General features: G+C 37.8%; 1 protein-coding gene across 1 annotated transcript; it reads right to left on the reverse strand.

The window, feature by feature from the left end:
* Positions 1-5,888: 5,888 nt before the first annotated feature.
* On the reverse strand, positions 5,889-6,269 carry LOC140180570 (uncharacterized). Its single transcript, XM_072221805.1, has one exon. It carries the CDS (start codon positions 6,267-6,269, stop codon positions 5,889-5,891), a length of 381 nt encoding a protein of 126 aa, XP_072077906.1.
* Between the last annotated feature and the right edge of the window lie 21,230 nt (positions 6,270-27,499).

The raw sequence follows: 27,499 nt of genomic DNA on the forward strand, positions 1-27,499 counted from the left end.
ATAATCCACAGCTAACAATATGTAAAAATAACCATTAGAATTTGGAAATGGACCCATGAAGTCAATGCCCCAAACATAAAAGATTTTACAGAAAAGCATATATTGTTGAGGCATCTCATCCCTCTTGGATATATTACCAAATTTTTGGCATGGGAGGCAAGATTTACAAAATTCAGCAGCGTCTCTAAAAAGAGTAGGCCACCAGAATCCACAGTCTAAGATTTTTCTAGCAGTTCTTTGGGGGCCAAAATGTCCTCCACTCTCAGATGAGTGACAGGCCTCTAAGATGGACTGGAATTCTGATTGAGGCACACACCGTCTAATTACCTGATCAGTGCCACATCTCCATAAATATGGGTCATTCCATATATAATATTTAGACTCGCTTTTCAGCTTGTCTCTTTGGTGCTTAGAAAAGTTTGGAGAAAATGTGCGGCTAACTAGATAATTAGCTACAGGTGCATACCAAGGAGATATGGAACTACCTAAAGGAATAGTTTCTAATTCATGAATTTTGTCCTTATGTATACATAAATTTTTTAGAAACTTTGCATATTTAGGTACTTGTTGAATAACATCAAAAAGAGGAACGGTTACCTCAACCTTTTTGAATATTTCTACCATTTTGGGATCGGGTTCCAGCTGCTTCCTGGGCTTCCTTGCAAATTGTGGAAATGGAATGGGAGTGGTGTTTTCTGCAGTGTCTGTGCCTCTTGGTACTTCCTCCTGTGGTTGGGCTTCTTCTTTTTCAGTTATGTCCTGTATGTCTTCCTCCTCTTCAACATCTTCTATTTCTACGACCTCTTCAGCTGAGGCGTATTCTGGTGGGCTTGGCTCCTCCTGATTCCTCTCCTGCAGTGTGGTTCCGGACCTTAGGGTGATGGCATTAATGCCTCCCTTTGGATTTGGAAATGGTTGAGAGGGGATTCCAATGGAACTTGAAGGTTGGTTATTAGAATTTTGCATTGATCCAATCTGTGAGACAAGAGCTTGCAAAGTAGCGGTCAGACCATTCAGACTGGCATTAATGTTATTTTCCATGGTCTGTTGACTTCGCTCAAAAAAGTTTAGTAACTCTTCATTAGGAGATGAAGAAGGGTGAGTAAATTGAGAGTTCTGTTGTTGGGTATTCTGTGGTCCTTGGGACTGCCTCAGGTGAGGTGCTCTGTAAGGTTGGTTCTGCTGCCTGTTGTTGTTATTATTTCACCTCTGATTTTCCTGATTATCTCTGCCTCCTCTGTTATTGTTGTCCCTCCAATTCTGGTTAGAATTGTCCTGCCATCCATGGTTATTATTTCCACCTTGATTGTACCCTTGGTTGGGGCGATCATAGAAGTTATGAGTGGATGCCACCATGTTGTCTTCCTATTGGAATTGCGGGCATTCATCAGTATAATGGCTATAATCAGTACAAATTCCACAAACTCTCTGTGGGACTAACTGTTGGTTTTGCTGTGGTGAAAGAGGTTGAGCTTGCTGAACTTGTTGTTGATTCGATTGCATCTGCTTCAGCAAGTTGGTCATTTCACAGATACTCTGAGTTAGAACAGCAGTCTCTCTGCTAGAGGATACTTCTGCAATGGCTTTTGAACGGCCTTGCTTTTGTCTGTGGTTCCTAGTAGATTCAGCTAAGTCGCTGATCAATTGCCATGCCTCATCAGTGGTCTTGTACTTCTTCATAGACCCATTGCTAGCACTTTCCAATGTGGTCTTATCTTGGGGCCTCATACCCTGTGTGATATAGCTGAGTAACACTATCTTGTCAATCATGTGGTGGGGGCATGCTTCCAGAAGATTATTGAAGTACTCCCAGTATTCAAAGAGAGTCTCGTTGTCATCTTGAACAATAGTGGAAATGTCTTTCCTCAGTTTATCAGTAACTTCAGATGGAAAGAATTTCTCCAAAAACTCTTTTATGAGTGTATCTTAGTTGGATACATTTGCTAGGGGTTGAGTGTAGTACCACTCTCTTGCTTTTCCCTCAAGAGAAAACGGGAAAGCTTTCAGCAGAATTGAAGTTTCATCTGTACCATCTCGCCTGACAGTAGAACAGGCTGCCTGGAAATCTCTCAGGTGCTTGATAGGCTCTTGAGCAGGTAAGCCATGAAACTTGGGCATCAAATTGAGCAGTGCGGTCTTTATTTCAAAATCTGTAGCCACTGCTGGGTGATGTGCTTGAAACGGTTGCATTGTAAAATTAGGGACTCTTTCCTCCTGGATGGTAACTCTCCTAGGTTCTGCCATGTCTTCTGCACGTGAATCAACCGAACCAGTAGAACGGGAGCTGGTTTCTTCCTCAAGTTCACTTTCAGATCCACCTTCAGAGCGGACTAACCGACGCCGAGCTCGCCTTATTCGTGAAATAGTCCTTTCAATTTCAGGATCGAATATTAGCAAGCGTGAATTAGGAAGTGAACGCGTCATTTGACGAAAGAAACAGGCAGCTCATAGTAGCAAAATAAAATAAAATGCAAATAAATAAATTCTAATTAATAACTTTAGCACTCTATTGCAACTCCCCAGCAACGGCGCCAAAAATTGATGCGGGCAGAAATTGGTGAATTAAAAATTATTAGAATATATGCGTTGCAAGTATAGTTCTTAACTCGCCAGAAATCTACCGCTCAATTTAGAAAGGTGTCACAGAAAATTGAAATTTAAAATACTGGGAGTATGAATCCCAGGTCGTCTCCCAACGAGTTGCAGGAAAGGGCGCTATTTTATTAATCAGATGTTTTTGAAAAGGTTTGAGTTAAGTAAACAGGAAATTAAATTGATGAAATTGAATAATGTAAATAAAAGCCTTGACTGGGAGTTGATTACATGGAAGCCCTATTCTTGATGGAACATTCTTAAGATTAATTGACAATTGAGAGTTATTTCGTTTAGTTATCCTTTGCTAAGTAAAGGAAGGTAAAACAAGTTGGAATGCTGTTCTATTCACAAGTCCCAATCCACTCTGGGGAGGATTGGTGTCAGGAATTAGAGAGCAATCCAACAATAACCCAATTACAATCTTTCTCTTGAACCTTACAACTCAAGGGTTCCTTTCAATCAACTCCCCATCAAGTTAGGGAACTACTCACTCATTGTAAAGGTAAAATTCATAGCATATGAAAAGGAATTAAAGAAAGACATTGTAAATAAAAATAAAAAATAATCAATTAAAAATAAAAGTGATCCTTGTATTAAATAATCCTAAAAAGATTCCAATGGTAAAATTAAACAAAGCAAGGAACATGGAAGAGTAAGCCAAGTAAAGAAAACGAACTAGAATGACGAAGTCTTGATGAGGTAATAACTCTTCTCAATATCCCAATGCAAAAAGCTAGAGAAACTAAAATCCTAAGAACCATGAATGTGTAGAGAGAAAACCTAGAGTAGGAGTAAAACTAGATCTAAAAACTAAAATTGTGTAGAATGAATGTTGTCTTTGGTTTCTGCATGTTCTCTGGCTCTAGTCTGCTGTTCTGGGCCGAGAACTGGGTCAAAATAGGGTCCAAAATCGCCCCCAGCGAATTCTGCAGATTATGCAGATCGCGCATGTCATGCGATTGTGTCATCCATGCGGACGCGTCATTCGCGCTTTTCCTTGCCACGCGTTCGCGTCGTCCACGCTTCCGCGTCGCTCGAGCTTTTCCAATCCGCGCGGTCGCGTGAGCCATGCAACCGCGTCACTGCGATTTGATCTTCTCCGCGCGGTCGCGTCGTCCATGCGGTCGCATCGCTTCTCGCTGGTCATCTCCTTAATTTCTTGTGTTCCTTCCATTTTTGCTAGCTTCCTTTCCAATCTCCAACTCATTCTTGCCCTATAAAGCCTGAAACGCTTAACACACAGATTACGGCATCGAATGGAATAAAAGAGAATAAAAACGCATAATTAAAAATCTCTAGGAAGTAGTTTTTAATCATGTAATAATTTCAGGAAGGAAATATAAATGCATGCTAAATTAATGAATAAGTGGGTAAGGATCATGATAAAGCCACACAATTAAACACAATATAAACCATAAAATAGTGGTTTATCAGTCGGCCTCATCCTTAGTTTTTACTAGCATGTCGTCTACATAGATTTCTATTAGACTCCCAAGGTAAGGTGCAAACACCTTATTCATTAGCCTTTGATATGTGGCTCCTTCATTTTTTTAACACAAAAGGCATGACCACATAGTAATAATTTTTTCTTGGCGTGATGAAAGATGTCATTTCTTGATCCGGTTTATACATCGAAATTTGGTTATATCCCGAGTATGCGTCCATGAATGACAAGTATTGATACCCCGAGCTGGAGTCTACTAAGGTATCAATGTTTGGAAGTGAATATGGGTCTTTAGGACACGCCTTGTTCAGGTCGGTGTAATCAACGCACATCCTCCACTTGCCGTTTTGTTTTTTGACCAGCACCACATTTGCTAGCCATGCCGGATATTTAACCTCTTTGATGAAGCCAGCTTCTAAGAGGGCTTGTACTTGCTCTTCCACCACTTGGGCCCGTTCAGGTCCGAGCTTTCGTCTTCTTTGCTGAACAGGTCGCGATCCCAGGTACACTGACAGTCTATGCGACATGAGCTCGGGATCTATTCCCGGCATCTCGGAAGCTTTCCAGGCGAAGAGGTCGGAATTTTCTTGTAGGAGCCTTATGAGCTTCTACTTCAGCTCTTCTTTCAGGTTGGCCCTTATGTTGGTATTTTTTCCTTCTTCTTTATCGACCTGTACCTCCTCAGTTTTCCCCCGGGTTGTGGTCGCAATTCTTCTTTAGCCCTGGCTCCTCCGAGCTCAATTGTGTGCACCTCCTTGCCCTTTCCTCTCAGGTTTAGGCTTTTATTGTAACACTTTCTTGCCAACTTCAGGTCTCCCCTAATGGTTGCAATTCCCTCTAGTGTTGGAAATTTCATGCAAAGGTGGGGGTGGACACCACTGCTCCGACCCGATTTAGGGTTGTTCTGCCTATTAGGGCATCGTAGGCTGAATCCACATCGACGACTATAAAATCGATGCTCAGAGTCTTTGATTTTGTCCCTTTTCCAAAAGTTTTGTGTAGGGGTATGAATCCTAGTGGCTTTATTGGTACATACCCTAGTCCATATAGGGTATCGGGGTAAGTTCTTAACTCTGTTTCATCCAGTCCCAATTTATCAAACACTGCTTTGATAAGGATATCGGCCGAACATCCCTAATCCACTAGGTCCTGTGTAGATGGGCATTGGCAAGGATCATGGTTATCACTACTGGATCGTCATGTCCATGAATGATGCCTTGCCCATCTTCTTTGTGAAAGAGATGGTTGGAAGGTCGGGAGCTTCACCCTCGACCTGATAGACTACCTTCAGGTGTCTTTTGCGAGATGATTTTGTGAGACCACCTCCAGCAAACTCTCCTGAGATCATGTGTATATGTCTTTCCGGGGTCTGCAGTGGTGGGTCTCTTTGGTCTTCGTCATCTTGCTTTCTCTTGCCATGATGGTCCGACCTTTCCATGAGATATCTGTCAAGCCGTCCTTCTCTGGCCAGCTTTTCTATCACATTTTTTAGGTCGTAACAATCATTTATTGAGTAACCATATATTTTATGGTACTCACAGTAATCGCTACGACTTCCCCCCTTTTTATTTTTGATGGGTCTAGGGGGAGGTAGTCTTTCAGTATGACAAATTTCCCTGTAGACATCAACTAGGAAAACCCGTAGAGGAGTATATGAGTGATATATCCTAGGCCTTTCATGGCCGACTTCCTCCTTTTTCTTGGGTTCTCTCTCTTTCTCTTTTGATGAGTGAGAGTGTCCAGGTCACCAGCTTGATTCTCTCAGTCTGGCGTTTTCTTCCATGTTGATGTACTTTTCAGCTCTCTCCTGTACATCACTCAGGGAGGTCGGGTGCCTTTTCGAGATGGACTAAGAGAAGGGACCTTCTCGAAGTCCATTTACTAGGCCCATAATCACTGCCTCCGTGGGTAGGTCTTGGATTTCTAAACACGCTTTGTTGAACCACTCCATGTAGTCCCTCAGAGGTTCTCCGACCTCCTGTTTTACTCCTAGGAGGCTTGGCGCGTGCTTTACTTTATCCTTTTGGATAGAGAATCGCATCAGGAACTTCCACGAGAGGTCATCGAAACTGGTGACCGACCTTAGGGGGAGGCTATCGAACCATTTCATCGCTGCCTTCGTCGGAAAAGTCTTGCAGCAAGTAGCATCAGAAGCGTCGGCTAGATACATCCGACTTTTGAAATTGCTTAAGTGATGCTTTGGGTCAGTAGTTCCGTCATAGAGGTCCATATCTGAGCTTTTGAAATTCCTTGGAACTTTTGCCTTTATTATGTCCTCACTGAACGGATCCTCTCCTCCCAAGGGAGAATCTTCTCGTCACTGCGAGAATTTCTACCTCGGAGAGCAGATTCTAATCTTGAGAGCTTTTCTTCAAGCTCTCTCCGTCGTTTGACCTCTCTTCTTAGGCTCCTTTCTGCTTCTCGTTGCCGCTCCAATTTCTGTTCTAGATGCTCCAACCGTCCTTGGTGGCCATGGAACAATCCCATGAAATCAGTTGCATGGAGTTGTCCTTCTTTGCCTGATTCATGTCCCTCAAAGGAGTTTCCTTTTGGGTTCTTTACCCCTGATGTGCCTTCTTTGTGCTGGTTAGTCACCCCTTGGTGAGTAACTATTGCTCTGTTGTTATTACCAGCATCCTGATTCTCTTGCTCAGAATCGGACGCTGTGTTTCCACCCTCGTTGAAATCATCCGCCATCATTGGTTGATCTCCAGGTCCCCGGCAATGGCGCCAATGTTACGTGGGTAACCTGAAGTTGGTGGATTGGGCTTGTGAGATTGGTCCAAGCGTTGAGTGGAGGTGGACTCCGACTTGGCTTGCGTCTGGGAGCCGCCATCTGACTTGTGTATTATGGAGGAATGGGGGGTGGTACCTGCAAAGGCACTCCGATGCCTAAGTCAGCAAGGGGTTTAGCAGGTTTTAGAGAGTATTGGAACTTAAAGATACCTGAGGGGTGTCAATGTATTTATAGTGGTGAACCAATAACCACTGTTGGAGTAGTTTCACCTTTTAAGGTGGATAATCGTCCCTTTATCTTAGGGAAGTTGAGATATGGCTCCTAGAAGTGAGTTGAGAGATTTTAGGGGCAGTTACTTATTTGAATAAGTGTTATCTGCTAGCTATCATTCAATCCCAACCTCTTTGGAACGGAGTCTGTATTCGATCCGACCTCTTATAAGGAGGTCGGTGGATAGCGAAGACCAATCTTTGGATTGGACCTTTTTGGTTTATTTGAACCTGAGTCCTAGTGTTGGGTCAGGGTATAAACAAATATTAAACTAATAACTATTTTTAAGATTAATCATATGCTATATATTTCTTCCTTTTATATATATATATATATATATATATATATATATATATATATATATATATATATATATATATATATGTATTTAAAAATAAAATTCTAAACTAGTATGTTTTAATAGAATTAGTAAGAGTTTTGTATATCATATGTACAAAAAAAAATATCAAAAATTTTACTATTCTTTTATCATATATAATTAATATTTTTATCATTAAAAAAAGTTACTCTTTCTAACTCTAATTCATTAAAAAAAAAGTAAGCAATTTAAAGACACTATTTTCTTTAGGGTCCATCTAGTGTACAGATGCACTTTGGTACAGATTTACAGATTTTTGTTTTTATTTGGTTTAAAAGTGTATCACTAAAAGTGTTGTTTAAGGAGAAAGTGTTACCCTTAATCGTTAACTTGGCTCTGATACCAATTTTGCAATCTTTTACTAGTCCTTGTATATTGTAATTTCATTTTTATAGTTTTCAATCTTGTTTTAGTTTATAATATTCTTTTTTGCATGGATTATTGTATATAAAATCTTTTATCTGTTTGTCTTTTTCTTTAATATAATTTCTTAAATCCTCAAAAACTTCTTTTATTTCTACACTTTCTGTTGTTTCTAAATACCTTCTTAATTTTTCAACTTCATTTTCCATTTTTTCTTTCAACAGCTTTAATTCTTTTAAGTCATAATATGGTTTTCCAAGCATTTATAAATTTTTTAAATTTAATTCCAACTTGTTTATATTTATTCTTATTTCTATCCTTTTTATTATAAGGTCATCAATTTCGATCTGAAGGTTATTTAATTCCCTTTTATACTCTTTTATTTTACTTTTTAATTTTTCTGCCCTTTTTCTTTTTTTTTTATTTTCTGGTTTTTCAATCTTTTTATGCTTCATTATTTATTTTAAAATTTCTGCAAACTCTATCATTGAGTCATCACTATTTTCTAGAGATTCTATTAATTTTTCTAGCTCTTCAACTTCTCTTTTTAACTTGTCATAGATTATTTTTAGAGCTTCAAATGCTCTTTGATTTATTTCAGAAAACTGTAAATAATTCAAACGATTTTTTCTTTCAAAAAGCTCTTGTTTCTTGTCTTGATAGGTTACATATATTTCTTCTTTATTTATTGTCATAATTTAGTGTTTAGGGTTTCATTTAATTTTTCGACCTTTTTTGTTAATTCTTTTATTTCAGAATTTTCTTCTTTAATCTTCAACTTAGATAGACTTAAAGGGCTATTAATTTTAGATTCTCTAATTTGAAAATTCGATGAAACTAATTTTCCTGACGGTTCTTTTATTAATAGAACTGGGTTTTCAATAGCTTTATATTTTGGTATTTCTGTTTTTACAATTTTCTGAAATAATTCATCGACATAAATTCTTTCTCTGTTTTTAAATATTATACTATGATGGCTATTTGTTAAAGCATAATTTATTGCATATGTAATTGAAAATGGTTCATCATCTTGTTCCATTAGATTCTTTCTGTGAAATTTATAAGCCAGACTTATAGATCTTCCAAGATTTTCAGTTGATAAAGGTATAGCATATCCCAGATGGGCATTAAATTTAACATTTACATTTGCCAGGTTTCCATGAACAATTCCAATTATTTGATCTATTGGGTCATCAGTAATTCTTTTGTCACAGATTGCTAAGCTTATTGGTGAATTAATTCCTTTCATATATGTAGATTTGATTAAGACTTGTATAGTACTAATATGAATCCATCCAATTTTAGATCTTTTTTGTTGATCCTTAATTTTCTCAATCTGTTTACTTAATTCTTCATCATTTATCAAAGCTATTTCAAGTTCTCCATTGGCGGATTTTATCTTTATAGGGGCTTCAAGTTGAATTTTTCCATAGTATATTATATTTTTTCTATTAAAAACTTCTTTTAAAAGGTTTTGTTTATTAAAATTTTCGTTTGATTTGAGATTTAATTCTGTTTTTAAAACAGCCTGTTTTTCATTATCTAATAAAGCAGTTAATCTATAATAATCAGATTCTTCTGTTAATTCTAAACTTTCTAAATAATTCATAATTGAAAGACTAGAATGAATACATACCTTTCTGGAGAAAAACTTCCTTTATTTAATATATTTTACATAAGGTGTTTTTATCTCCAGAGGGGAGATTGTAAATACTAACTCCAGAGGGGAGTTTAGAACTATTTTTCCCTAATGGGAATTCTTCTTCAGATCATAGAATCGCCTCGGCAGCTTCCTCCTTGCTCTCCTAGCATTTGAGTACTCTTTGCCTCCTGCTTTCTATTTTCTGATGCCTTGTACAATTGCCTAAGCAACCTATTTATAATGGTTGGGTCTGATGGACAATTCCCATCCTTACCCTTCTTATGACGTCATTGCTTACGTCATTGTTTATTATCTTGCACCAGCTACATTGTTGGTGCTCTATGACCTAAGCGTTTACGTCACTCTGCAATAATGTTGAGAGATGCTTCAGATGTGCTGTCTTCCTCTTTCATTATGTGTCCTTCAGATGCGTTGTCTTCTTCCTTTATCATGTGGGTTGATTCCGTTTTATTATTGCTTTCTTCAGATAACTCTGAGACGCATAGCTGGCACTTGTGGTCTTCTCTCTCTTTTATCAGATAGCAGAGATTCCTCTTTATCCCTTCAGGGAGCTTTTCTAAGAGTCCAGACAAGTTGTAGAATGCTGATTCAAATTCCACTAAGAGTCTCATCTCTCTTTCTTCAATTTCGTTCCTTTTACTAGACACAAGCAAAGTATTTCTGCTTTTATAATTAATTTTTGTGTGAGATTCCCTTGTTATCTTTTGAGTTCTTTCGAAGACCCTTGCTAGTGTGCTGGCTAGCCTTCCTTCATGACTGTAGATTGTTAAATCTTGAACTTGATCAATTGGTTGAAAATTTCCTGGGAAGACGGACATGAATATTACTTGGTGTGCTGGAACCAAGCATTCTTCTTCTTCATTAAAAATAGGTTGACTGTTCGTAAATTTTAGGGATATATCCCTTGGATTTACGTTGTCAATCATATTTTTAAATCTCTTCACTGCATCAACGAATCCTGCAGGAAACTCACTAATAATTTTTAGATCATTAAAAATTAAAATTGTATCAATTAATCCATACTGGAAAAACTGATAGGTGTCCGATGGGGATGCATCTGGAAATATAACCAGCTTTGTTAGCTGTTCTTTGGCAATAGGATAATATCCTAAAATTGCTCTTTTTTCTTCAGTCCAGTTCAGGACTATATTAAGGGTTTCTCTGAGATTTGATCTACAGACCCTTTTCTTTTCTTTGATTTCAGCCCTTGTAGGAATGTTTCTTATTATCCCTGTTCTCTGGGTTTGAATTGGAGCTTTATCTGCTCTTTTTAGGGTTTGCTCTGGATGAAGAGCTTCATATTCCCTGAAAGATTCCTTTGCTTCTTCCAGTGTTAAAAACCCTCCTTTATGAATTATCCTTGATTGATGTGTAAATGGTGCTGCTTTTTCCCAGGCATCATATACTCCTTTCATGGGGCCATTATAAATTACATAATATTTTTTATCTTGGGTAGATTTTTTGATAATTTCAGCAATTGTTTTATTTTCTGGAATTTTTTCTTCACCTGATTTGTCCACCACGCTTAGCTGGCTGAGCTCTGATGGTTTTGGTTGTTGTGTTGATTTCATTGCTTCGACGGCCTTCTTGAGGGATTGGATCTGTGTCCTTATTTGCTGACAATGCTTGCATTTTTCGAGTTCTTGTTCGTATTTCTGAATTTCTTGATCTAATGCGTTGTAGACGAACTCCATTCTCTTGTTAATGTATCTGCAATAACATTTTTGTCACCCTTAATATATTCAATTTTTATTGGATATTGTAACAAAAATAATTGCCATCTTACCAATCGTCCATGATTATAATCAACTTTTAAATTATATCGTATGAAACCTGTTAGGTAGCTTGAATCTGTCCTTAATGTAAATTCTCTGGGTAGTAAATCAATTTTCCATTTCTTAAGAGATTTAATTGCTGCTAGAGTTTCCTTTTCATGAGTGGTATATCTCTGTTCTGTTGGAGTAAAAGTCCCTGAAATATACCTGCAAAGTAATTCCTTTGGGGAATTTTTAGAATCTAGTGATTCTTTTCCTTGCTCCAGACTTTTTATAGCTTTCTTAGCTTTTAGACATCCTGACCAGGTTATGTCTGAAGCATCTGTTTCTACTATTAAGTAGTCATTTTCTTCTGGAATATAAAGTTCTGGAAGTTTTTCACATAATTCTTTAATCTTTTGAATTTGCATACTATCTTTTTCATCCCATTTCCATTCTTTTTTAGTACTTATTTTTGGAAATAAGCTTTTAGTGTATTCTGTTATATTCTTTAAGAATCCTTGATCAGAAATATAATTTATACACCCTAAAAATCTTTGTAATTGTTTTCTATCTTCTATTTTATTAGGAAATAAATTTACCTTTTCTAGGACATTTGGCTGAAGTTTTAGTTTTCCTTGAGTGGATAGAATTAATCCAAGAAACTCTATTTCTTGTTTTGCTATTCTTGCTTTCTTTTTGCTAAGAACTAATCCTTTTTCTTTACATCTTTCTAAAACTATTAATAATTTTTGAAGATGATCTTCTCTATCCTGTTTTGTAAAAATTAGTATATCATCAATGTATACTAAAACAAATTCATTTAACTCTTTTAGATTTTCTTCCATAAATCTTTGATAAATACCTGGAGCTTGTTTTAATCCGAATGGCAATACATTCCATTCATAGAGCAACACACTTGTTGATTCTTTTGTTGGACAAGTAAAAGCAGTTAATTTCTTTGTTTCTTCGTCTAAACGAAGTTGCCAATATCCTGATTTTGCATCAAGAGATGAAAACCAAGTTGCTCCTTTGATTTTTTCTAAAATTGAATCTTTTCTTGGAAGTTTATGAGCATCACCAATAGTTGCTTCATTCATCTTCTTATAGTTAATAACCATTCTTCGTTTTCCCCTTTTAATTTCATTATTGTTTTCGACATAAAAGGCTGGAGCCGCATGAGGACTTTTACTTAATCTTATAATTCCTTTTTCCAAAAGATCTCTACATTCTAATGAAAACTCTTCTCTATTTCTTGCGGAATAAGGGATTTTATTTGGAACATTTATCTCTTTTGTCGGATCTTTTAATTTAATGCTTACTAATTCGTTATTTGTATTTTTAATATCTAAAGGATTTTCAGCACAAATTTCATTCAAAAGTTCTCCTATCTTTATTTCAAGATTATTTTTTGGGATATTTATTTGAAAGTATAAATTTAAATAACATGTCTCCAATATAGAAAATATTTTAAATTTTAAGATCTTATCTATAGTAGTAGTCGGTATTTTTATACGTTTTGATTTTTGATTTATTGAAGAATCGTGTGGAGCTTTTAAAACTATATATGTTAGTTCTTGAATGAATGGATGATATAGCTTTAAAAAGTTATTTCCTATGATAAAATCCATTCCAGAATCTAACATGTATATAGATGGAATAATGAACCTATAATTTTGAATAAAAATTTCAACCATCTCTGCTTTTTGGTCAATTTTATGTATTGATTTGTCAGCTATTCTAACTCTTAATGGTTTCTTTAATTTTTTCCAATCAAGTTTTGTATTTGAACTAGCAAAGCATTGTGTTGCTCCAGAATCTATGAAAGCATTTATAAATTTTTCTGTTATTTTTATAGTAATAAATGTAGCATTATTACTCAGTCTCTGAGTCTGTTTCCGAGACATATTCAAAAATATAGTCTAAGTTATCATCAGATTCTTCTAAAGGTTCCATGAAACAAGACTTAGCGATTTCTATTTGTTTAGTAAGATCCTTTTTATCCTTCTTTTTCGGACATTCATTTGCATAGTGTCCTTCTTCTTGGCAATACCAACACTTACAATTTTCTTTTTTATTTTTTTTCTGAAATACCTCTGTTTTCTCCAGTTTGGATAGTATTTTCTTTTTCTAAATTGATATTTTCTTTTTCTTTGAAAATTTTTATTAAGACCATATTTTTGAGGTATCTCTTCATTATCCTGACAGCAAATTCTAATTATATTTGCAAATCTTTTTTGAGTTGCTTCTTGCATACAACGTTCTTTTATTTCCTCTCTTATTGCAGAGGTTGCTCCACCAAAATTATTTTCAATTGTTCCTCTATTTATTTCTCTTATAAATCTTCCCATAATAAATTCGTTAGCAGGATATGGAAGTTTTGTTATATACATATTAAGATAATGATTTTTATCTTCTTCTTTTAGTTTGTAATAATGTATTCTATATTCACATATATAAGACTCCACATTACATAGATCATATATGTGAATGTTAGCTAAATGGTTTTTTGCTTCTTGATATTCTTTATTATAGACTTCTTGTTTATGATCTATAATATTTTTTCCAAAAAATTCTTTATATAGAATCATCATTATATATAATATCTTATCATAGGCTGTTATTTTTGTTGCTAATTCTTCTATTATTTGGTTTTCTATTGATGTCATATAATCTCTTATAGCTCCTTTAGTATGAAACCCTATGTAATTCCAAATGTCTCTTCCAGATAATTCATTAAGTTTTGGATTAGTAAAGGCTTCTAATAAGAAGGAATTCAACCAGTTTTCGAAAATTTCTTTTTCATTCGTTTTACAGTCTAAATCGAGCATTCTTTCTCCTTCCATTTCCTGGATTTTAGGAACGTATTTTGATGGTATTTTTGTATATTTTGAATCTTTATTTATAAACCCTTTTTTAAAAGCATAATTATCAAAACCTGTTTCCCATTTAAATTGAGATTGATTATCCCTAGATGTTCCAGCTTCATTTTTCACTTGTATTGGAATTACTGGTTCTTCGTCACTTGAATAATCTAGGATATGTTCTTCATTTTCTATATTTTCAGAATTTACTATTTCTTCTTCTATCTGAAATCCCTGTTCCATAATATTATTTTCTTGAGCCATTTTTAATTGTTTAAAAAGCATTGTAACTTCTTCTAATTTTTCTTCAATATTCATAATTTTAGTGGTGGTTTTACTTTTAAATCTGTTATGTTGATTATATTTTGAAATTTTTCTTCTTTTGGATTTTCTTTTTCCTTATTTCTTTGAAATTTTATGGATACTAGTATTTCTTCAAGCATATCTACTATAGAATTTAATTGTGGGTTAAAAGTATGATAAAGATGTGGGGAATCATTTCCATGATAACATTTCTTAGAAATTCCGTGTGAAAAATAAGTTTTTTCAGGTTTTTGAAGTCCTTCAATAAAGCTTATAGTAAAATAAAGATTTTGAGAAAAATCATTTTGTATTGATTTTAAGAATTCGGTGTCATTACAGTTAACATTAGTTAAAATCATTAATTTTTGATCTATTAATTTTGATAACTTAATTATTTCTTCCCTTAAATCTTCTAATTTACTTTTTTCCATTAGGTGACGCTTTTCTTTGTGAAGAGCTACGGTTTTAAGTGAAAAGTGTGGCTTTAAAAAGTGTGGTTTAAGTAAGCAAATCTTTAAATCTGTACAGATTTAGATCTGTACCATATAATTTTCTTTTTCTTTATCAATTGATAAAAATCTATCTCTAATAATATTTCATATTATAGTTTTTTCTTGTATGGTATTGTGGATTTTTTTTTTGAATGGAGACGAAAATTAATGTGAAAGGTTAGCAGTTTAATAACCATAGAAATTGGTCATTGAGTACCAAAAAGTAACGATATATATCTTCAAAATAATAACAATAATAAAATACGTTATATATGGGTTTCATTAAATAATTTAGATTTAATTTGATTTCGGGAGAAATTCATTCATGTTCTTATATCCATGACCAAAAGGGCAAAAAGATTAGCACCGCCTTTGTAAGTTGTAACACTTAGAATTCTTACATTAAAATACTCATTATAATTATATTATATCCTTTGAAAATTTGATTGAATTTTTCGTGTTGCTTCTTCCTCTCATCTCCTACTTCCCTAATTCAAGTGTCCACCGTATTATCTTTCTTGGCAACCCCTGTCCAACACCACTCCATGTCCCCTACTTCCCCATTCATTGAACTTGCATTGTCAGTTTCAATTCAACCAATTTTAAAAATTTGTTTTGCTTCAACCCATACCACCACTTCACTTCTTCACCATCAATCTGTCCACCACACAACACACACCTTTATTAGCCAAGGACTTTTAATTGTCCATGGATGATGTCAATCAGGAACGGATCTAAAAAGTTTAGTATAGAGAGGCCGAATTTTAGATAAATTATTTTTCATTTTATAAAAATAATTAACATATAATTATTAGAGTTAGATTTTTAAAAAATTTATCAAATATATATATAATTATAAATTTTTTTTACAATTTTATTTCTAATATGATAGTTACATAAAAAAAATTTAACAATATCAATAGTACATTATAAAATTATAAAGTACCAATAATTTATAGCGTGTTTAGTTAAAAATGATCACATATCTTATTAATTAAAATTAATTCTTTCAAAAATTTTTAAAAATTTGAAAATAAATGATAAATTATTAATTATTTGAAAGCACAATACCTTTATAGAATACAAGATACAAGATATTTTTATAAAAATTTTTCTTTCAACAACGTAAATTTAGAAAAAAAATAAGTATTTTTTATAAGAAAAGAATATCTAAAGTACATAATGTGATTACCAAAATATAACTACGTAAGTTATTATTAATATAATAATATAAATTTTAAATATGTTAATATAAAAAAAACAAATGATTTTTTTTTAAATAAATATAGAAATTATTATATAAAAACTAATTTGAAAGTTACAAAGACTTGAGGATATGATATTAAATTAATTAAGTGAAAAATATTAGTGAATTAAATAATTAAGACATAAATCTATTATATAATAAAAGATAATACATATAAAAATACTAAATTATATAATATTTTTTATATTTTTAAATACATATCTCATATATAAATATAATTTCTAAAAATTTTGGGGGGCCGAAGCCACTACTCGCCCCCTCTAAGTCCGTCCCTGATGCCAATGTTAACATATAAAAAAATATATTAAGAGGTTGGCGAGTTATAACTCAAATGGTATAGTATTTCTTCCTATTTAAAAGTCTCGAATTCAAGTCCTACCGGTTATAATCGATCGAAAAAATCTCCTCACTATTACCGCAACATGTGGTAAGTGTCCGAAGAGGATATGAATGTGTTGTTTGGTATCTAATATTGGAGGTTGTCCAATAATCCATCTGACTAAAAAAAATATACCATGAAAATATTTTTATTTTTCCTATATTTTCAAAAACTAACATATATATTTAGACTTTTATTTCTTTAAATATTAAAAAAAAATAGAACTGTTAGAAATATAGTTGTTACGGTAGGTAACCGGAGATTAATGGGCTGGATGGCGTTGGTTGGCCCAATCGTCTGAGGGAGGAAGCCTTTGAGAGGGTCTGCGCCTTGGGGGCCTCCGTCCGACTTGTGAGTATGAATGAATGGGGGGTGGTACCTGCAAAGACACTCCGATGCCTAAGTCAGCAAGAGTGTTAGCAGGTCTAGAGAGTATTGGGACTTAGAGATACCTGAGGGGTGTCAGTGTATTTATAGTGGTGAACCAATAACCACCGTTGGAGTAGTGCCACTTTTCTAGGGTGTTAACCATCCCTTTATCTTAGAGAAGTTAAGATATGGCTCGTGGAAGTGGTTAGAGAGATTCTAGGGGCAGTTACTCATTCAAATGAGTGCTTATCTGCCAGTTAACCCTCGTTCCCGACTTCTTTAGAGCAAGTCGTGACGAGTTCCGACTCCGTAGCGGCTAATCTGGTGAAAGGTGAGGCCAACCCTTTGGGTTGGGCCTTTTTATTTGGATCCTGGGCCTTATTCGTTGGGCCAGGGTATGAACAGTGCCCCTACACGAGCCCAATTTCTCTTTAAGATTTGGGTTCGAGTATACTACTCGGGGTTGTAACCGACTTGTTGGGGGACCGACGTGATGTTCCGAAACCGACGTGACTGTTTGTGACCTTTTGGTTCTGACAGTTACGTCTAATCAAGCGTCGTGTCCGTTAGGGATGTGCGTAGGGATTGATGGTCTTGGTAACGGTGCATTTTCATTAATGACTGCCCCGTTTTTACCATTGTGCCCCTAACGTACTTATAAATACTTTCCCTCTCTTTCATTGTTTCGTTTCTGCAATTTTTCAAATTTCCCCTTCATTCGTTCGTGCTGCATTGTTGCATCTTCGAAGGCTTTCGTTTTCTCCAACCCTCATTTTCGGATAAAGGTTAGTTCTTTTTGTAACATGCTTTTCTATTTGCATGCCTTTATTTTGTAGATAGGTTGATTTGTAGACTTCAGTTCCGTATTTCCTCCTTTAGAGACCGTGTTTTTTTATTTTCCTTTTCTTTTTCCCTTGTAGGTTTTTTGTTACCTTTTTAAGAAAAAGAAATGGCTTCCGTAGATATCCTTTCTCAGTGGGTTGATGTCACGGTCCTAGGGGAGGAACCCTCGGTCGATACTGAGTTTATCACCAACCCACAGAATTTGTACTTCTAAGGATGACGAGCTGAAGTATGAATTGGTAGTCCCGGGTCCTGAAGACCGGGTTTGCTTTGGGAGGGTCAATGAGGCGGCCCCTCATTTTTTCTTTATGTATGAGTATATGATCACCCGTTTGGGTGTTTTTCTTCCTTTTTCAAACTTTGAGATATCTGTTTTGCATCACTGCCGAGTTGCCCCTACCCAGCTTCACCCCAACTCTTGGGGTTTTTTGAAAATTTATCAATTTATTAGCCAAGCTTTGGAGTTTCCGACTTCTTTGAAGATTTTTTTCTATCTCTTCCATATGACCAAACCCTTCAGTGGGCTAAACAATAAGCAACAGTGGGTGTCTTTCCGAGCCATACAGGGTCGGAGAGTTTTTACCCTTTTTGACGAATCCTTCCATGACTTTAAAAATTATTTTTTCAAAGTTCAAGCTGTAGAGGGTCACCACCCCTTTTTTCTGGATGATACTTCTTCTCCCCGCTTTCCTTTGTACTGGCTGGAGGCCTCCCCCTGCGAGAAGTATGGTCTGGATGACCTGGATGAGGTAGAAGCAGCCATTGTGGGGTTCCTCCGAGAAGTGTGGGGGAGGGCCCCATACTTGGACACAAAAAAGTTTCTCCAGGGGTCTTCGACCTTTGTCCAGGCACAGCTAGGTAGCTTTTATTTGTTTGTTAGATTTCCGACTTGTCTGACTGACTTTTCCGACTTGTCTAATCTATTCGTTATTGTCTTTTCAGAGATGGCAAAGACAAATGCTCAGGAGTCTTACCAGAGAGTTCAGGAGGCTAAAGCGAGGTCTCGCGCCAGGACTGGTGGCGCCAGGGCGGTTATCCCTCCTCCTCCTCCTCCTCGGAACGTTGGGACTCCCTCTCAGCCCATTGTGATTTCTTCTTCAGCTTTTTCTCAGCCACCCCCCTCCGCCCGATCTTCTCCTGAGCCAGAGAAGAAGAAGCGCAAGGCTTTAGAGTCTGGCTCTTCTGGTGAGGTTAAGGCGGATGCTCTTGCATTCGTCCGAAAGAACATCTATCCCCATGCTCGTATAAGCATGGATGATGTTTCTGTTCGGCGCCACCTTACCACTCTGGTTGAGGAGAGCCTCAAGGCGGCGGGGATTTGTGGCAAACTCTTAGATATTTTTGAGAAGGCTCCTCTCAGCTCTTTAGGGATGACCTCGAGGGTCGAGGAGCTGGAAGGAAGGCTTCTTTTATATCAAGAGCAGGAGAGGGAGTTGAAGGAGGAAGTCGCCAAGTTGAAGGAGGAGAGGGATAGCCTCTGGGAGAAGGAGAGAAAATTGCAAGCCCAATGCAACATGGAGGTGGGCTTGAGGAAGACAGCACAAGATAGCTACCAAAGTTTATTTAACAATCTTGTGTCTGTGAAAAATGAGCTGCTGAATTCTCAGAGGGCTTATACCGAGTTGGAGGACTCTATTGCTGATGGGGCTGAGGAGGCTTGGAGGATCTTTAGGGAGCAGGTCGGAGTCATTGCTCCTAGCTTGGACCTTTTCCCTTTAGATCCTGATAAAGTTGTCATTGATGGTGCCATTGTGGATCCCCCTGTCCCCGAGATTATTTCCGAGTCAGAATTGAAGACTCGGGGGCAGAGAATTATAGAGTCCCCTCCTCGCTCTAAGGATGCTCCGAGTTCTTCTACAGTTCCTCCGACTTCCTCTTCGTCTCCTATGGATGCCTCTCTTCCCGGTCCTGGTGCCTCTGGTGGTGGTGATCTGTCTACTGCTCTTACAAAAAAGTAATTTGTTGGCTATTTGGGGGCCCGGCCTGTGGGTCCCCTCTTTTTTAAACTCTTTATTTATTTTTGGCAGCGTTTGAACAATTTTTTGGCCTTTTAAGGCCGTAAACAAAACACTTTATAATACCCTTTTTAATAGGGGTTTAAGCTAAAAAATAAGTACCCCTTTTTTGGATAAGGGTTTAAGTTACCTTATGCGTGCATGCTTTTCTGATTTGCGATTTTTCCGAATTCCCCTTGATTTTTTTCTGAAATAACCTTTTCTTTGGCTTGTCTGCCTTTCTGAACCTTTTCGTTTTAAGGATCTTTAGGACAGCCTTTTAATCTTTTCTTGGGTTTTTTCCTATCTCTCTTTTGTTATTCCTAGTACTCAATTTCGTTTCATTGAGCTTTTCTGACTTAGGCTACTTTCGTGATTCATTTTTGTGTACTCGGTTTCCCGTTCCGACTAATGAGTCGGGATGTTTCCGAGTTTATTATGATCAACTTCTATAACCTCTTTACACCGACTTGTACCTCGTCGTTTTATCCTGACGACCATCTAGGTCGGTTCATGGGATTTTCACGTTTTGTCGAGCTTAAGTCGGCGCGTTTCGTCGAAGGGAAGAGAAAGCAACAAAAAAGGAATTTATAAGAGATATTTGTAAGATGAAAAGATCTTTATTAATTGGGGAGGTACTTCATTGCTACTAAGGGTTTTTGACAGTCTATTTCCTTTAGCCCCTACTATGATGCCTCGTTAAAAACCCTTCTCCAGAAAAAACCCTTTGGTTCTGGGAAAAAATCATGAAGTTGGGAAAAGAGTACATCAGGGAGTAGAGTTCGCTTTTAGCTATAGTACCTTTTCATATTACAAGCATGCCACGACCTTGGTAAGTCGGTGGCGTCCAGGTCGGTCACTTTATAATAGCCTTTTCCTAAGATCTCATTGATTTTGTATGGTCCCTTCCAATTTGCAGCGAGCTTTCCTTCTCCTGATTTGTTGACTCCAATGTCATTTCTGATCAAGACCAAGTCGCTTAGGGTGAATGTTCTTCGGATGACTTTTTTGTTGTATCTTGTAGCCATCCTTTGCTTCAACGCTGCTTCTTTTATCTGGGCTTCTTCTCGGACTTCGGGGAGCAAGTCGAGCTCCTCTTTGTGCCCCTGTATATTCCCGATCTCGTCATGGAGAATCACTCTTGGGCTTTGCTCGTTGACTTCTATTGGGATCATGGCTTCTACCCCATAAACTAGTCGGAAGGGTGTTTCTCCGGTGGCGGATTGAGGTGTCGTCCTGTAGGCCCATAGCACTTGTGGGAGCTCTTCAACCCAGGCTCCTTTTGCATCTTGTAGTCTTTTCTTTAGCCCTGTCAGTATGACTTTGTTGGCTGCCTCGGCTTGTCCATTGGCTTGCAGGTGTTCCACCGAGGTGAACTGGTGCTTAATTTTCATACTGGCTACTAGGCTTCTAAAGGTAGAGTCGGTGAACTGGGTTCCATTATCTGTAGTAATGGAATAGGGTATCCCATACCTTGTGATGATATTTTTGTAGAGGAACCTCCGACTTCTTTATGCGGTGATGGTGGCCAATGGTTCTGCTTCTATCCACTTTGTGAAATAATCTATTCCCACGATCAGGTATCTGACTTGTCCTGGCGCCTGGGGAAAAGGACCTAACAAATCCATTCCCCATTTTGCAAAGGGCCATGGAGAGGTGATACTGATGAGTTCCTCCGGGGGAGCCACGTGAAAATTTGCATGCATCTGACATGGCTGGCATTTTTTCACGAATTCTGTGGCATCTTTCTGCAAGGTCGGCCAGTAGAATCCAGTTCGAATCACTTTCCTGGCTAATGACTTTGCCTCAAGATGATTTCCGCAAATCCCACTATGGACTTCTTCTAACACCTCGGTGGTTTTTGAGGTCGGTACGCACTTTAACAATGGTGTTGATATCCCCCTCCTGTAGAGAATATTTTTCACCAAGGTGTAGTATTGTGCTTCCCTACGGATTTTCTTAGCCTCTTTCTCCTCCTTGGGGAGGATGTCGAATTTCATGTATTCGACTAAGGGGTTCATCCATCCGAGGTTTAATCCGACTATCTCAAGGACCTCTTGTTTGTCTTCTACTTTTACCACGGAGGGTTCCTGGAGAGTTTCTTGGATCAGGCTTCTGTTATTCCCTCCTGGCTTGGTACTTGCTAACTTGGATAGGGCGTCTGCTCTACTATTTAGATCCCGAGTTATGTGTTTGACCTTAGTTTCTGCAAAGTGCCCAAGGTGTTCCAAGATTTTTTCCAAGTATCTTTTCATATTTGGGTCCTTTGCCTGATACTCTCCACTTATCTGGGAGGTCACCACTTGCGAGTCGCTGTATATCATCACTTTTGTAGCACCGACTTCTTCCGCCAGCTTCAATCCAGCAATCAAGGCTTCATACTCTGCCTGATTATTTGAAGCTGAGAATTCAAATTTGAGGGAAACCTCTATTTGGGTCCCTCTTTTGTCCACCAATATTATGCCTGCACCGCTTCCTGTTTTGTTTGAGGATCCATCTACATAGAGTTCCCATGTAGTTGGTTTTTCCTCTTGGTCTCCCGCGTATTCTGCAATGAAGTCGGTGAGGCACTGGGCTTTAATCGCCGTCCGAGTTTCATACTTCAAGTCGAACTCGGAGAGTTCTATTGCCCACTGAACCATTCTCCCTGCAACATCCGTCTTTTGGAGGATTTGCTTCATGGGTTGGTTCGTGCGAACTCTTATTGTGTAAGCTTGAAAGTAAGGTCGTAGCCTTCGTGAGGCTATGGTGCGCAGAAATTGTGATTACACTTTAATTATGTAAAATTCATCGCTCTTTCTTTCCCTGGTAATGGCACCAAAAACATGATGCCAATACCATGGTTCACAACTTCGCACAACTAACCAGCAAGTGCACTGGGTCGTCCAAGTAATACCTTACGTGAGTAAGGGTCGAATCCCACGGAGATTGTTGGTATGAAGCAAGCTATGGTCACCTTGTAAATCTCAGTCAAGTAGGGTTAAATGTGATTGGATTAGATAATTAAAAGATAAATAATAAAGGATAGAAATACTTATGTAATTCACTGGTGAGAATTTCAGATAAGCGAATAGAGATGCTTTCGTTCCTCTGAACCTCTGCTTTCCTGCTATCTTCATCCAATCAGTCTTACTCCTTTCTATGGCTGGCTTTATGTGATACATCACCATTGTCAATGGCTACTTTCGGTCTTCTCTCGGGAAAATGATCCAAATGCCCTGTCACGGCATGGCTAATCGTCTGGAGGCATCACCCTTGTCAATGGTTTCATCTTATCCTCTCAGTGAAAATGGTCAACGCACCCTGTCACGGCACGGCTATTCATCTGTCGGTTCTCGATCATGCTGGAATAGGATTTACTATCCTTTTGCGTCTGTCACTAACGCCCAGCAATCGCGAGTTTGGAGCTCATCACAGTCATTCAATCATTGAATCCTACTCGGAATACCACAGACAAGGTTTAGACCTTCCGGATTCTCTTGAATGCCGCCATCATTCTAGCTTACACCACGAAGATTCTGGTTAAGAGATTTAAGAGATACTCATTCAGTCGAAGGTAGAACGGAAGTGGTTGTCAGGCACGCGTTCATAGGGAATGATGATGATTGTCACGTTCATCACATTCAGGTTGAAGAGCGAATGAATATCTTAGAAGCGAAATAAGATGAATTGAATAGAAAATAGTAGTACTTTGCATTAATCTTTGAGGAACAGCAGAGCTCCACAACTTAATCTATGGAGTGTAGAAACTCTACCGTTAAAAATACATAAGTGAAAGGTCCATGCATGGCTGAATGGCCAGCCCCTCTGATCAAAGAACCAGGCATCCAAAGATGATCAAAAGATTCAAAGATAATCCAAAGATGTCTAATACAATGGTAAAAGGTCCTATTTATAATAAACTAGCTACTAGGGTTTACAGAAGTAAGTAATTGATGCATAAATCCACTTCCGGGGCCCACTTGGTGTGTGCTTGGGCTGAGCTTGAGTGTTGCACGTGCAGAGGCCATTTGTAGAGTTGAACGCCAGGTTTTGATCCATTTCTGGCGTTCAACTCTGGTTTTTGATCCATTTCTAGCGCTGAACTCCAGAATTGGGCAGAGAGCTGGCGTTGAACGCCAGTTTGCATCGTCTAAACTTGGGCAAAGTATGAACTATTATATATTGCTGGAAAGCCCTGGATGTCTACTTTCCAACGGAATTGGAAGCGCGCCATTTTGAGTTCTGTAGCTCCAGAAAATCCATTTTGAGTGCAGGGAGGTCAGAATCCAACAGCATCAACAGTCCTTCTTCAACCTCTGAATCTGATTTCTGCTCAAGTCCCTCAATTTCAGCCAGAAAATACCTGAAATCACAAAAAAACACACAAACTCATAGTAAAGTCCAGAAATGTGAATTTAACATAAAAACTAATGAAAATATCCCTAAAAGTAACTAGATCCTACTAAAAACATACTAAAAACAATGCCAAAAAGCGTATAAATTATCCGCTCATCACAACCCCAAACTTAAATTGTTGCTTGTCCCCAAGCAACTGAAAATCAAATAGGATAAAAAGAAGAGAATATACTATAAATTCCAAACTATCAATGAAACATAGCTTCAATCATATGAGCGGGACTTGTAGCTTTTTGCCTCTTGAATAGTTTTGGCATCTCACTTTATCCATTGAGGTTCAGAATGATTGGCATCTATAGGAACTCAGAGTTCAGATAGTGTTATTGACTCTCCTAGTTCAGTATGATGATTCTTGAACACAGCTATTTTATGAGTCTTGGTCGTGGCCCTAAGCACTTTGTTTTCCAGTATTACCACCGGATACATAAATGCCACAGACACATAATTGGGTGAACCTTTTCAGATTGTGACTCAGCTTTGCTAAAGTCCCCAATTAGAGGTGTCCAGGGTTCTTAAGCACACTCTTTTTTTTTTTGCTTTGGACCTTGACTTTAACCGCTCAGTCTCAAGTTTTCACTTGACACCTACACGCCACAAGCACATGGTTAGGGACAGCTTGGTTTAGCCGCTTAGGCCAGAATTTTATTCTTGTAGGCCCTCCTATCCACTGATGCTCAAAGCCTTGGGATCCTTTTTATTTGCCCTTGCCTTTTGGTTTTAAGGGTTATTGGCTTTTTGCTCTTGCCTCTTGGTTTTAAGAGCTTTTGGCTTTTTCTGCTTGCTTTTTCTTTTTCTTTCTATTTTTTTTTCGCTATTTTTTTTTCTGCAAGCTTTGTTCTTTGCTGCTTTTTCTTGCTTCAAGAATCATTTTTATGATTTTTCAGATTATCAAATAACATGTCTCCTAGTCATCATTCTTTCAAGAGCCAACATATTTAACATTCTTAAACAACAACTTCAAAAGACATATGCACTGTTCAAGCATTCATTCAGAAAACAAGAAGCATTGTCACCACATCAATATAATTAAACTAAGTTCAAGGATAAATTCGAAACTCATGTACTTCTTGTTCTTTTGAATTAAAACATTTTTCATTTAAGAGAGGTGATGGATTCATAGGACATTCATAACTTTAAGGCATAGTTACTAACTACTAATGATCATGTAATGAAGACACAAACATAGATAAGCACATCACATAGAAAACGAAAAATAGAAGAAATAAGAACAAGGAATGAATCCACCTTAGTGATGGTGGCGTTTCCTTCTTGAGGAACCAATGATGTCCTTGAGCTCTTCTATGTCTCTTCCTTGTCTTTGTTGCTCCTCCCTCATTGCTTTTTGATCTTCTCTTATTTCATGAAGGATGATGGAGTGCTCTTGATGTTCCACCCTTAGTTGTCCCATGTTGGGACTTAATTCTCCTAGGGAGGTGTTGATTTGCTCCCAATATTTATGTGGAGGGAAGTGCATCCCCTGAGGTATCTCAGGGATCTCTTGATTTGCAGCCACATGTTCTACCACTGAGCTATAGACCCTTGAGATGAATCTTTCCATCTCCCATGACTCAGAGGTGGAAGCAATTGTCTTCTCTTTCCTCTTTCTTGAGGTTTCTCTAGCCTTAGGTGCCATTAATGGTTATGGAAAAACAAAAAAGCTATGCTTTTACCACACCAAACTTAGAATGTTGCTCGCCCTCGAGCAAAAGAAGAAAGAATAGAAGAAGAAGAAGAAGATATGGAGGACATGGAGGGATGTGTATATTCGGCCATATGGGTGGGATTGGGTGAGAAAGAGATGTTGAATTTTGAAGATAGGTGGGTGTATAGATGTGAGTGGTAAATGGAAAACAGAAGGGATGACCATGAATGGAGAGAGAGAGGGTGAGAAGAAGTGAGTGGAAGTAGGTGGGGATCCTGTGGGGTCCACAGATCCTGAGGTGATCCTGTGAGGTCCACAGATCTTGAGGTGTCAAGGCATTTACATCCCTGCACCAATTTAGGCATGCAAAATGCCCTTGCACACAACTCTGGGCGTTCAGCGCCAGGTTGGTGCCCATTTTGGGCGTTCAACGCCCATTTGTTGCCATTTCTGGCGTTGAACGCCAGAACCATGCTTGTTCTGGGCGTTCAGCGCCAGGATGCTGCCCATTTTGGGCGTTCAGCGCCAGAACCATGCTCTGTTCTGGCGTTGAACGCCAGACAGATGCTCCTCCAGGGTGTGATTTTTCTTCTGCTGTTTTTGATTTTTTTGTTTATTTTGTGACTCCACATGATCATGAACCTATAAAGACATATAACTAAGAAAAATATAGTTAGATAAATAGAAATTGGGTTGCCTCCCAACAAGCGCTTCTTTAATGTCAATAGCTTGACAGTGGGCGATCATGGAGCCTCACAGATGTGCAGAGCTTTGTTGAGACTCTCCAACACCAAACTTAGAGTTTGGATATGGGAGTTCAACACCAAACTTAGAGTTTGACTGTGGGGGCTTTGTTTGACTCTGCTTTGAGAGAAGCTTTTTATGCTTCCTTTCCATGGATGCAGAGAGAGATCCTTGAGTTGTAAACACAAGGTTGTCCTCATTCAATTGAAGGATTAATTCTCCTCTGTCCACATCAATCACAGCTCTTGCTGTGGCTAGGAAAGGTCTTCCTAGGATGATGGATTCATCCTCTTCCTTTCCAGTATCTAGGACTATGAAATCAGCAGGGATGTAAAGGCCTTCAACCTTTACTAACACGTCCTCTACTTGTCCATAAGCTTGTTTTCTTGAATTGTCTGCCATCTCTAATGAGATTTTAGCAGCTTGCACCCCATAGATTCCCAGTTTCTCTATTACAGAGAGTGGCATGAGGTTTATTCCTGAACCAAGGTCACACAAAGCCTTAAAGATCATGGTGCCTATGGTACAAGGTATTATGAACTTTCCAGGATCCTGTCTCTTCTGAGGCAATGTCAGTTGATCCAGATCACTTAGTTAATTGATGAACAAGGGAGGTTCATCTTCCCAAGTTTCAATACCAAATAATTTGGCATTCAGCTTCATGATTGCACCAAGAAACTTGGCAGTTTTCTCTTCAGTAACATCCTCATTCTCTTCAGAAGAGGAATACTCATCAGAGCTCATGAAGGGCATAAGGAGGTTCAATAGAATCTCTATGGTCTCTAGATGAGCCTCAGAGTCTTTTGGTTCCTCAGAGGGAAGCTCCTTATTGATCACTGGACGTCCCAGGAGGTCTTCCTCCTTGGGATTCACGTCCTCCTCTCCCTCATTGGGTTCGGCCATTTTGGTTATGTCAATGGCCTTGCACTCTCCTTTTGGATTTTCTTCTGTATTGCTTGGGAGAGTACTAGAAGGGATTTCAGTGATCCTTTTACTCAGC

This window comes from Arachis hypogaea, chromosome 17 (genome assembly GCF_003086295.3).
Source record: "Arachis hypogaea cultivar Tifrunner chromosome 17, arahy.Tifrunner.gnm2.J5K5, whole genome shotgun sequence".
Classification (NCBI taxonomy): Eukaryota; Viridiplantae; Streptophyta; class Magnoliopsida; order Fabales; family Fabaceae; genus Arachis; species Arachis hypogaea.